Here is a 12,455-nt window from a genome sequence, read left to right as displayed (position 1 = left end):
CAAATCTACTCAAACTCTTAAACTCAACTCAAACACAAAAATCTCTCACAGACACACAGACTAAGAGAATGATCGATAGAAAGGAGGATATAATGAAAGGAGGATAGAAAAAAGGATAACCAGTGCCGGTCCTCCCTATACGCAAACTACGCAAGGTGCGTATGGCCCCTGAACCACCAGGGGGCCCCCTTGCTTTCAAAGATTATATAAGTAGCATATCACTATATATTCATGTCATTCGAGTCATGTCGAAATTTATTTTTTCTAGTTAACGATTTATATTTATTTAATAACTGTTTTGGACATCATGCAGTGCGGCAGATAATGACATGACTATGGCTGAATCCGAAATCACCCTCAAAACGTTAGACCATAGTGGATGTTATCGAGTGCACTCATTCTATCCCACATTGCAAAACCGCAAAACCCTCGATGTACACCCAACAGCTGTCCAAATTCGCTCACTCGTTTTCATTTACTCCTTCAAGTGAACCGTATTGGGCTAACGTAGGGAATAGTGATTGAGGGTTTAGGGGGCGATTTTGCATTCAGCCCAAGTGTGCCGCACAGTCAAAATTGAAGCCAAAATGTTTCAATTGCCCCCAGGTGGCTGGATGCAGTATATGTCATAAACACCGCCCTCTCCATGTAATCTAATGCAACTAGGGCTCGCTTCATCCTGCGGTGGACATCCAACCCCACCCACATCCAAAACGTCATCTTGTGACACCCCATTCCCGTTTTGCCCCGCGATTGAAAGGGTTTTTAGGTATAAGGGTAGGTTTTGAGTGGGTTTAAGGCATAAGGGTAGGTTTTAGGTGGGTTTCAGTTTGTAGGTTCCAGATTAAAAGGGTTTTTTAGGCATAAGGGTAGGGTTTTGAGTGGTTTTCCATCCGGTCATAAAAATAGAAATATAAGAAGTGAAGTCTTCTCTATGCTTCTCCCCGTTTTTAAAGTTAATGAGGAAACTCAAACAAATGACTATTCAAATTTTTTTTTCCAAAGATGGTTTCTGTCATTTCAGGTAGTTTTTGGTTTTAGTTAGTTCTTTGATGCTATAAAAATGGGAGTGTGACGTCACAATTGACAGCTGAGATTGACTGCTTCTCTGAGTGAAGTAGTCACTGAAGCACCAACAGACTTTTTGGGGGATTTTCGGGAGGAGATTGGAGCTTTAACTTTAATTTTTACATTTCATAACTGTTTATGTCACATCGACATAATGAGTTGATCATCAGTAAACCGTACTAACCAATTCTGCAGGTGTGGGCGGGGTCTTGATACCACGGCTCCACTTCACGATCACTACTGCGCAGACTCGTGCTCCGTAATCAGCGCAAGATGTCGCCGCCATATTAAAAACATTGGCGACTTAATTTCTCTACAATGGTAGTGAGTGAAGGTACGTCGTCCATCTTTTTTTACAGTCTATGTTTTTGACTTATGGCTATGGCTTCAAAACAAAGCTTTCTATCCGGAGCAGAAAAAAAAGAGAGAAAATGTGCCAAGAACAAAGCAGGTATGCATTTTTGTAAAATTTTAAATTCTTATTTAGTCTTGACAAACCAATAAATTTGTAAAAAAAAAAAAAAAAAAAAAAACTAACAAAATACTCCAGTCTAGATCTCCGGGGTCAATATTAGTCAACTGTGTTTCATTAGAAATGCCCTGATGAAATGTAATTTTCAGTTTGTGTCAATACACATCAATAATCAAAATGTTCTTGTGCATGGTTTATGTATAAGAATTAAACATTCCTGTTCAGTCATGCAAGCTGTCCTGTGACTCCTGTCAAGTGTTTTAGAAACAATGCCATTAGAGTCAAAGTTTAGAGAAAGCTTTCTTGGGTAAACTATATTTTTTATGCTTTAGTTTCGTTAGTAAATCACGCCTTTAGAAAATAAATTCAGCTGTGTGTTATAGGTTTTCTGACAGCTAGATGGTGTCAGAGCAATACTTTCATAAAGCATTTATTTAGCTGTCAACAATTTTATTTATTTAATATTACTTGTTCTTACTGGCAGTTTTGCTTAGGGTGGCTAGAAGTGTAGGACTGGCACCGGATATAACAAAAGAGCAAATAGAAAGAAGGCTATATTAAGAAAATTAAAATAGAGAGGATGGACTGACTGACTGACAGATAGATACTTTCCTTCAAATTCTCAGTCAGTAACACATGCACGCACGGTTGACAGTCCTTCACGACCCAGCATGCAAGTGTCCTATTGATGCTACAGTGCATTCTGGGACGGGGAACGGTACGGTACTTGGCATGAAAACAAGCTGTCAGAGCCAAAACACAGTGACAACATTCTATTCCTGAGAAACAGTCTGTTCCACACACACGCAGATTTGCATTTACGTCAAGGGCTGATAAATTGTTCACACCACTGAGTGGGTCAATTATTCAAACACATAGCACAACAATAATGATTAGAGATGGGAATCAGGGCCCTGGTGATGCAGTATATTGATATCTGGGTCACAATACAATAATATTGTAATTCTTTATGTGACAGTTATTCAAAACTGTAATATATTTTCATGCTTTTCAGAATCATACCTCGATTAAAAGGATTTTATTTGAACATAAATAACTGAATGTTCTTTCAATGGTTTCAAAGAAATTCAGCATAGTATTGTGATACTCTATTTTTCCTTTTACCATTAGTAAATGTGTATGAGAGTCTTTGGTTTGTGGTTGTGATGACTTGATTTCTTTCTCACAGATCACTTTAACATTTCAAACTGTTCAGCATTTACTCTGACCTTCCTCATCACCCCTTCATTTCATACGCTGCTCTCAGGGTATGACTAAATGGCTGATGTCAACAGGGGCTTTTATTTTATTGAGCTGAAAGAGTATGACACCAGGCTGACACTATTACTGCTGAGCGCTTGAAGGCATGAGCAACTGCCTAAGTCGTCGGTCTCTTCATCTCAGAAGCTAGTTTTGGTCCCAGGCAGAGATAAGGCTTTCTCTTTTCCTCGAGGATGACGAAAACTTCCTCTCGTTTTTGGGTCAATTCAGCCTTGAGAAAAACTCAACTTTCTTTGATCTCGCAGACAGCTCACCTCTCTGTCTCTTTCTCTAGAGATGTAGGTTTTCTGCAAGTAAGCTGATTAAGAAAGAAACTCTGAGCCGACAGCAGAAGGAACCTCAGAGGAAGAGAGATGGAAGCGAGAGAAAGAAAGAATTTTTTTGGGGGGGAAGCGAGTCTATAACAGCTGTCTGAGAGAGCGAGAGGAGGAGACTGTTTAATTACCAGATGTGTGATGGTGTGAGATGGCGATTTCTGGCACTCCAGGTGTGAATGTCTAACATGAGATGATCTCATGTATGGATACAGAGGAAGTGTTGGAAGAACAAAGGACCACAAAAATAAGAACAATCCATCTCAGGTTCTCACAGAGCCCTGCCTCCAACTCTAATGAAAACCTTTGGCATTTGTCTCTCTCTATATATATATATATGCTGAGCTGCGGGTATCTGAGAGGACAAGAAAATGACCAGAGGAGGAGGGGGTTAAAACAGCAGGGGGCAATTATACCAGCTATTTCTGGACGAGAGTGAGAGAATGTGAGAGACTTATTAAATTTAAGGTTCAGTAGAATGGAGGGATGAACAGACCAACAGATGGGTAGATGTTCAGGCAGTTGCGGGGTGTCGGGAATATGCTGTAAAAATACAGCAGAGAAGCAGAAAAGGGAGGTTGAGTGTCTGTGTGTGTCTATGTATAACACAATACCTCAGTGTGCAACAGAGAATGGGAGTGAACGGAATACAATGGCTTTACTGTCAGCAGAACAACACACACACACACACACACACACACACACACACACACAATTTCAGGTTAAGCTGAAATAGGACTGGAAACCTCTTAAAAGAGCCTGAAAAAACGTTAGGGCTGGGCGATATATTGAATATTCACAACATGTATACAATAATTGTGCTGGTGATATAAAATTAGCAATATTGAAAAAAATAAAAATATTATATATATACACACAAACAAGATTTTTATATATACTGTATACGTATATCTTTTGTGTGTTTTTTTTAAGAAAAATATTCATATATTAAATAGTTCAATACATAAAAGCCTTTTTTTTTTTTTTTTTGCCATATTGCCAAGCCCTAGAATGAGACTACAAGTAACTGAATAAAAAAAAATAAAAAAAATGGAGAAAACAAGGTAAGGTCATCTTTGAGCGGTAAAAGGCAAGTCAATGAATAATACAGACAATCCCATTCAGGTAGACTCCATTCAGTAAACAGACTGCAGGCTGTTATGAGTGAGAAGAGGGGAAAACTGGAAGAGAGACAGTGGCGTGGTAACAGTGTAATGGCTTTTAAAAGGAAGTTCAGATTGCTCACCTTTCCATTCAGAAAAAAAGCAAACATAAAAGCTACTTTCAGAATGAATGATTCAGAAGATCTATCCTGTTCACTTCAAGAATTCAATCAACGAGAAAAACACCACACGCATATGAAACTGGCCACTCAAAGAGAGAGAGAGAGAGAGAGAGAGAAAAGAGAGAGTTGCTCATTGTTCCATGATATTGGCCTTACAGTGTCAAGAACAAACTGTCGGAGCACATTTTGTGTGCAAGGCCACCAAGAGCCTCTGCTTAAAGAGAGAATATCCATGACTAATGACAACCCAGAAACCAGACTAACAACATGAATGGAAATGAGAACACGGTAGTAGAGCGCACACACATATTCTCTACAAAGGAGGGTACTAGGGAGTGGGCCTCACTTTAAATATGTGCTCTAAACTTTAATGTGTTCCATACCAGCATTTAGAGACTAAATATAGAGCAGAATGAGGCTATTCTGACTGACCATATGCATGGGACTTTCTCTCTCTCTCTCTCTCTCTCTCTCTCTTTCTCTCTCTCACACACACTCACACACAGTTAATTTAGCATAGACTTAGCTATTCTTAACAGACCTGCCCTGTACTCAAGTGCACAAAAGGGTAAAGGACATAAAAAAAAGAGAGAAACAAACATAAGGACCTTTAACACTAGCAGTCCGGCCCACAAAGCTCTGGAGATTTTCCATTTGAGGGTCATGAGTGAGACCCCAATTAGCTTTTTCTCTCAGGCTATCAATTCTTCCTAAATTCTTCCTAAATAGAGATTGGCATGGTTTTATTTCAGTTAGCCTAATAGCTGGTTTGATTTGCATTGAGAGATGATCTTATGGAAAGTACTCCATGCCAGTCTCTAGGTATGGTGAATGCTATGTGATGATGTGGGGCTATTTTAATTCCAAAGGCCAAGGGAACTTTATCAGGATGCATAGTATCCTGGATCCATGAAGTAACTGGCCTTTAAAAATAAAAATCTGCCTGCCTCTATGGGAATTTAACATAGGGGTGTCCAGACTTATGCACCCTGTATTTTAAGGAAGAACATTTATTTATTTACGATACATTATTTATTCACAAAGGAATTTGGTGTCCTTAAAGGTTGGATTTTTCCTAATTTTTTTAATTAAGGCATCCAATTCAATTTCCAAAAGATGATTTTTTTTATTCCTCTTTTTAGTCAACTTTAGCATGGGTGTCTAAACTTATGCATAGCACTGTATAAGAAAGAATAACCACAAAATGATGTGATCTGGGAAATGCTTGACTAATGCAGCATGGAAAACGTGAAAGCAGAAAGCGCTACAGCATAATAGGATCATTTTATTAGACTGCTGTGTTACTAAGCTGATGTAAAACCAGAATTTTCCCTTAACAAAAATACAATTTCAATGATTTATGAAAAGGTAGACTCTGTGTAGCAGATGCACCTTGTTTAAACATGGTAAAATAGAAAATAGTGTTCATGTGAATATAAACAGTAAGAAAATATAGCAGGGATCATGATACAGTTACAGTAATGTACCCTGCCATTGTGTATCCGTAGGTCTATAGTTAGCAGAGAAGAGAAAAATAGCTTGAGGTGGTTACAGGAAAGAGTCCAATAAAGGGTGTGGGCAGACGAAGAAAAATCGGGCTGTATTAATAGGAGTGGATATGTTTTAAGACTGTCCATAATACAACTCGAAGACACAGGATTACTAAATGGAGAAAAAATATTTTCGAATTTTTTTGCAACCACTTTTTTCCAATCCGAAGTAATCTGCCTGTCACAAAATTCTCCATAATGCGACACAAACATAGTCGATCAGATCATAATTGATGTTTAATTTACAGCTATGCGGAGTAAGATTTCTCTGTGGGCGGGGCAACCTTGGTCGACATGAAAAAAAACAAGTAATAGCAACCAAATCAATAAGATGTCCAGTCACTCAACGCGGTTGCAGCTGGTAGCGATAAAACGTTTTTTAAACGGAAGAGATTTTTTTGCATCATTCCCGGATGGGATATGGTGTTAAGACTGCAATGGTGGTAATTTTCTAGGACAGATGGTGAGTTTAGAGGATTTTCTAGAGCAGAATGTGTGATTTAAGGTGTGTGGGCAAAAACAAATCCCCCAAAAAACTAGGGAGTGGAGAAAAACAGAAATAAATCGAGACATAAGAAACCTTTCTCCTAGAACTCCATACCTCTTGCCAAAACTGCTGACAGTTTTGCCAATACTGGGTGAAGTCAGTTGGAGTTTCCGTTGATGGGCCGCGGGGGTTCTTTTGGCTCCAGTGGAAGCTTCTTCAGGCTGGCGAGTGGGACTTTTTGGGCTGGATTTGTTCAAGTCTTTCAGGACATCGTAGTTTATTTTAGTGGAGATGCGTTTCTGCTCTAACATCTTTTCAATGGCTTCATCTGCAGTGCTGGCATTGATGGGCTCACGCCTCCGTGCTGACTTTTTTCTAGGCTGTGAGATGACACACAAAAATACGGAGGTAAACTCATACATTTGTGACCCTCACAGCTACAACTGTCATTTATGAACTACCTTGTTACCTTCCGCTCTTTATATGTGCCATCTTCCTTTTCCTTTGCTATTCTTTCTTCCTTTTCTAAAGAAAAACAAACATATCGTTCTAACAAAAGTGTTCCAAACTTGATTAAATGTCTTAGTTTAAATTAATCTGTCAAGGGTAAAATTAACAAACGGGACAGTTCAATCTTCTCTACCTTTCTGTTCTTTGAGGTAGTCTGCATTTTGAAGCATCCACAGTTCGGTCTTCACCTTAACTTCCTTCTCATTCAGGATATACTAATAAAAAAAAAGAAAGATAAAAAAACAACAATACAAAATTGCTCAGGTCATGCTGGATGAGCTAAACAGACTGTAAATCATGACAAATCTCATTCCACTCTATTCTAATGCAATTCCATTATTCATTTTTGGATGTGAAATCCCATCTCAGATTTCAGCTTTAAAGAACCAAATTACAAATTACCATGTCGTTACTATAGTGAGGTCAAAACTTACACGATCAATCTCGTCCTCGTCGATACCGTTCAGGTCTAGCTCACCGTTTTCTGCCTCCCCATCTGATGGAGAAAAACAAAGAAACAAAGAGTTCAGAATATTGAATATTTTATTGATGGACATAAGAACATCAGCCCGAATAAATTTGTACAAAAATTATAATGTAAAAATAATGTAAAATATAATAAAAATCATAACAACAACAACAAAAGAATTGCAAAATAAAATACAATGTAAAACAAAATAAAATGACAAAAAAAAAAAAATTGTGTTGTGACTATTTCAGACTGCTTTGGCAAAAGGAAAAGAGAAAAGTTTTGCCTGGTGTTTACGCCACATAATTAAAGTGTATTAAATGTTTCACTTTCCTAAGGAGAAACACATGCTGCCATTCATCAGAGAACATTTCTCTGAGCCAGTTGTTAAATTAGGTTAGTGGAGATGCATAGAATATCCCACTGCAGTCCAACCCAAAAACCTTCACATAAAATGTCCCTCAGCAAATTCACATGGCAAAACATACTGAAAAATATGTGTGTGTTTCTCTGTGGTCTCTGCCCTGTAGCAAATCTTACTAGAAAGTCCAATGGGGCTACTGGGATCATTAAACCAGTGGCTCTACAGTAGCAACTTTCCAGGGTTATTCCCCCTCTGCCTTCCGTTTTTTCCCTCTTTTCGAGGGCCAGTTCCTCCCTTCCCCCATCCTTACTCTTTTCTTTCTGCCTGGAGATTGTTGGCAACGCTTCAGAAGTTTGCTTTATAGAGCATCCCTCTCTCTCTCTCTCTCTCTCTCTCTCTCTCATGTGTTGTAATGGGGATGGAGGGTTAGGGGAGGGCAATTCTTGTTTCTCTAAAACAGAGAGGGCAATTCTTGTTTTCTCGCCTCTGAACGGAGGCCCCTCAATATCAGTCGATCCCGTGAGTCAAGAAACCTGACCTCATCTCGTCGCTCGCATCTGAACAAGCACAGACTAAACACACTACACAACCAATGCATGCGCGCGCACACACACGAGTCCTCCAACACCACACATTAAAACACACTGTGCTATGAGTCACATGTGTGTGATGTGGTGAGAGCGTGAATAGCAGAGATTAGTTACAACAGGCGAAATAAAACCACACCAGAGAGACACTACCAGGTGCAGCTGGATCCAAGAAGATGAATAAAGACAAGAAACTGTAATAAAACGAGCACTGCAGTCTGTCTTTCCCATTAGGCCTAACTTTGTGTTCATGTTCAGATGGGTTTTTTTTTTTGTACTGTCTGTTTTCATTCACTTAGGACATATAACCAACTGTGTGTAGCTCGCCAGAAACTACATTAGACTAAAAATAGCATTTAAAGTGTGCATATATGCAGCTGCACTACCTGAAGACATATGCATATGCATGAGTGTTCGACAGCAGCTGCATGTCAGTCAGACAGCACTTGGGGATTGAATACTGTTAAAAAACATGTAAAAATAAACTGTTATTGTTAGTTTTTCAGCATCGACATGGTAATGAAGTACCGTCACTTAAAGGTATAGTTCATCCAAAAATGAAAAATCATTTACTCACCCTCATGGTGATCCAAAACCACTATAAGGATTTTTTCTTTGTCTGGTAAGATTTTGTAAAAATTTACCAATTTTGTTTGCTTGCAATTAAAATTAATTGGCACTAAAGAATTCAAGCTTCAAAAAAAGGAAGCAAATGTACCATAAATGTAGCCCATATAACTCATGCAATATATTTCAAGTAATTTTAAATGGCAATATGAAGCTAAATTCAAAGATGGCATGAAACACAAATTTCAATAATCTTTTCTTTATTATGGTGATGTATATATGAGTGAAATAGCTTCTCGAATGAGAAGAAATGTAGGGTGGGACAACAGGAATAGACTGGATTTTTGTCGTTTGTTCATTTAGAACATACTTTTTTTTTTAAATAATGATGCACATAGATAAATTATTTATAATAAACTGCAATATTCCATAAAAATAAGAATCGTCGATTGTGATTTCATAAGTCAATATTCAACGTTGTAAATTAATGGATTAACTCTATAACTGGATCAGTCCAATTTGCAAACCAGCCCAATTGTAAACTAGATTCAATGAATAGATCCGATACAAAAGAACAATTTTAAAGCTTTTTTCAGCACCCGTACGCTCTAAAGAAAAAAAAAAAGCAGTCTGAATAGTCTTCATTTTTTTTGTTGCACACAGTAAATTAAGGGTGAGTAAACAATAACAACTTTAATTTCTGAATGAACTGTCCCTTTAATATCACCTGAACACAACAGAGGCACACAAAAAAAAAAACTGAGAAGCAGAAAAAAGGAGCCAAGTTCAACAAAATTACAGAGAAGAGAAACAACAAATGAGAGACTTCACTTAACACTAATCATTCTCCCTCTTCATCTATTCCCCTGTTCTTAAATCCAAAAACCTCTGTCCCGAGGCTACATTTCTGAATGATGTTGTCCACCCAGACATTAGCGTTTCCACGTGCGTTCAAAAGGCCCCCCTTGTCTCCAGAGGTTTCACTGACACCGACACCTGTTCAGAGTCGAGCACTCTGTCCGACTAAATACAAACAGATATTTCAAGATACCACCAGATGGACACCTCCTTTTCTTTCTCTCCCATGGACAATTCTCACTCTTCAACACAAGCAGGAGCTCATCAAACGTAATCATCTGATAACGTCACTCAAACTGACTGGTGGGTCAGGAGAACAAGCACTGAAGCTCAGGGAAAGGAAAAGACGGACAATGGAGATGCAGAGATATGGAAAGAGAGAGGAAGGGGGGTTTCTTCTGGAGGCGAAGAGGGCAGACAGGCCCATTAAAAACTGACCCCTTCTTGCCCCTGTGACTTCCCCAGGGAAACCCCTCGCCCACTCACACACCTGCTACAACCGTCTATATCGCCCAGAGGCTGGTAAGAGAACGAGAGAGAGAAAATGTCAAGAGAAAATATATGCATGTACTTTTTCACACTACTGTACATCTACAGACCAAAAATGGGGGAGGGTTAGACACATTTTTAAACAATAAAATGTAAATGTAACGGCAAGAGGAAAAGACTTGAACAGACTTTATTCATGAGATCTCTCATTTTCACTCACATTCGGCTGCCCTTCAGGTGTTAAATCTAGACAGGAAAACATCCTCATGGGGGTCCGCGCACAGATTTTTCTGTCAGTGCATGTTAACGGTACAGTGAACGTGTCTATCACATAGATCGGGCCTCCCATAGTCATTTGTTTTCCTCTCCACAAGTCTATCAGTCAGTCACACTTTTATGATGTCATATTTCACACAGATAGCAGCGTCTCTGTCAGATGACAGCGTCACTGTCAGATGACATCACATCACTGTCAGTGCTTGCATTTCATTAGAAGAAAAAGCAATAAATGAGTGGCAAGGATGAAAACGATAAAGAGAATCAATCAAACAGCAGGAAAAAATAAGGGAACGAAAACATTATGAATCATAAGTATGTCAAGTTGAAAACTACACTAAAATTAGCTATGACAATAGTTTCACAGCTTTAAAAACTCATTTTAAAAGTACACAATAATTCAAAACTATAGTTTGCCGATATATTTATTATTTATTCATGATACATTCGTGTTTTTGTTGATTAAATTAAGTAACTGAATATTGATGAGAAATTTTATTTATTAACATTAACATTTTATATTTATATATAAATAAATACGCAATGCCGTTCAAAAGTTTGGGGTCGGTATGAAATGTTTTTTTTTTTTTTTTGTCTCTAATGCTCACCATGGCTGCATTTATTTTATCCAAAATACGGTAACAACAATGTTTAAAAACAGTAAAAATACTGTGAAATATTAATTTCAAATAACCGTTTTCTACTTTTATATTTTATTAAGTAATTCCTGTGATGGCAAAGCTGAATGTTCAGCATCATTACACCAGTCTTCAGTGTCACATGATCTAATATGCTGATTTGGTGCTCAAACATTTCATATTTTTATCAATGTTAAAACCAATTGTGCTGCTAAATACTTTTGTGGAAACTATGATACATTTTTTTCAGGATTCTTTGATTAATAGAAAGTTCAAAAGAACAGCATTTATTTGAAATAGAAATCTTTTGTAATTTCATAAATGTTTTTACTGTCACTTTTGATCAACTGGTCCTTGCTGAATAAAGTATTCAATTATTATCAAAAAGGGCACCTCAAACTTCAAACCATGTGATCTGTGACATGATTCTAAACACGGTGTTCACGAACATTGTTATAAAGACTAACAAAGCCACATCTGTGTGCGTTATAAAGGCCTTATGAATGTAAATTACCGTCACTTTTGGCCCATCTGTCCTTTACAAACCCCTAACAGCTGTCTTGAGGATGCGTTCAAAGCAAGCAAGAAGAATAAATGTCAGTCACACACTTACTCTGTCTTTCATTCTCCTTTGAAAGGCACCTCTCCCTCCCCTCTCTCTCTCTCTCTCTCTCTATCTCCTCCCACTCTTTCTTAGTGTAAATGAACAAGTCTCTTATCTCCTCCTGCTCTGAAGATTCAGGAGATTCTAAAGGATGGGGAGGGGAGGAAAGACTCCATCCACTTTTTTTTCTGTTGCAGATAAACAGTGAACAGTAACATTATGCAAAGGGAATGGAAACTAGAGTGCGCAAATACATTTAATATACTGACTGATCTATAAACGAAAAGGAAAAACAGAAACGTATAGAATCACAGTAAACCTGGGGATGCTGCTGGTATCTCCTGCTGTGTGGTCAGAGAGGACAGTGAATGACCATCTGGAGACTCGCACTCACTGCTGCATTGTTAAGATCACAGGCCCTCCGCCCCCTCAGAAAAATACACTGCATTACACAACAGCACCAGATCTCTCTCTCCACACACACACACAGACAGAGAGAAAGAGACAACGGGGACACCATTCTGACATCCTCACAAAAGAGAACTGACCTTAGAAAAACAGAACAAGTCAAAAAGAAAAGTTACAAAAAAGAAAAACAAGAGGAGGAGAGGATGGACACCCTTATAGCCTGCTCGC

General features: G+C 38.3%; 1 protein-coding gene across 2 annotated transcripts in view; it reads right to left on the bottom strand.

The window, feature by feature from the left end:
* brf1a (BRF1 general transcription factor IIIB subunit a) overlaps positions 1-12,455 on the bottom strand; it is a 57,731-nt gene that overhangs the window by 4,507 nt on the left and 40,769 nt on the right. For both annotated transcript variants that reach the window (XM_084392270.1, XM_084392271.1), the window contains 4 exons: positions 7,402-7,463; positions 7,101-7,182; positions 6,927-6,982; positions 6,572-6,837 (listed from right to left, as the gene is read on the bottom strand). In XM_084392270.1, coding sequence (XP_084248396.1) covers positions 6,572-6,837; positions 6,927-6,982; positions 7,101-7,182; positions 7,402-7,463 — 466 coding nt within the window. The remainder of the gene's footprint in view (positions 1-6,571; positions 6,838-6,926; positions 6,983-7,100; positions 7,183-7,401; positions 7,464-12,455) is intronic.

Source organism: Rutilus rutilus (assembly GCF_951802725.1).
Source record: "Rutilus rutilus genome assembly, chromosome: 20".
NCBI lineage: Eukaryota > Metazoa > Chordata > Actinopteri > Cypriniformes > Leuciscidae > Rutilus > Rutilus rutilus.
The sequence above is the reverse complement of the archived record's forward strand: the minus strand, read 5'-3'. Positions and strand labels throughout refer to the sequence as shown.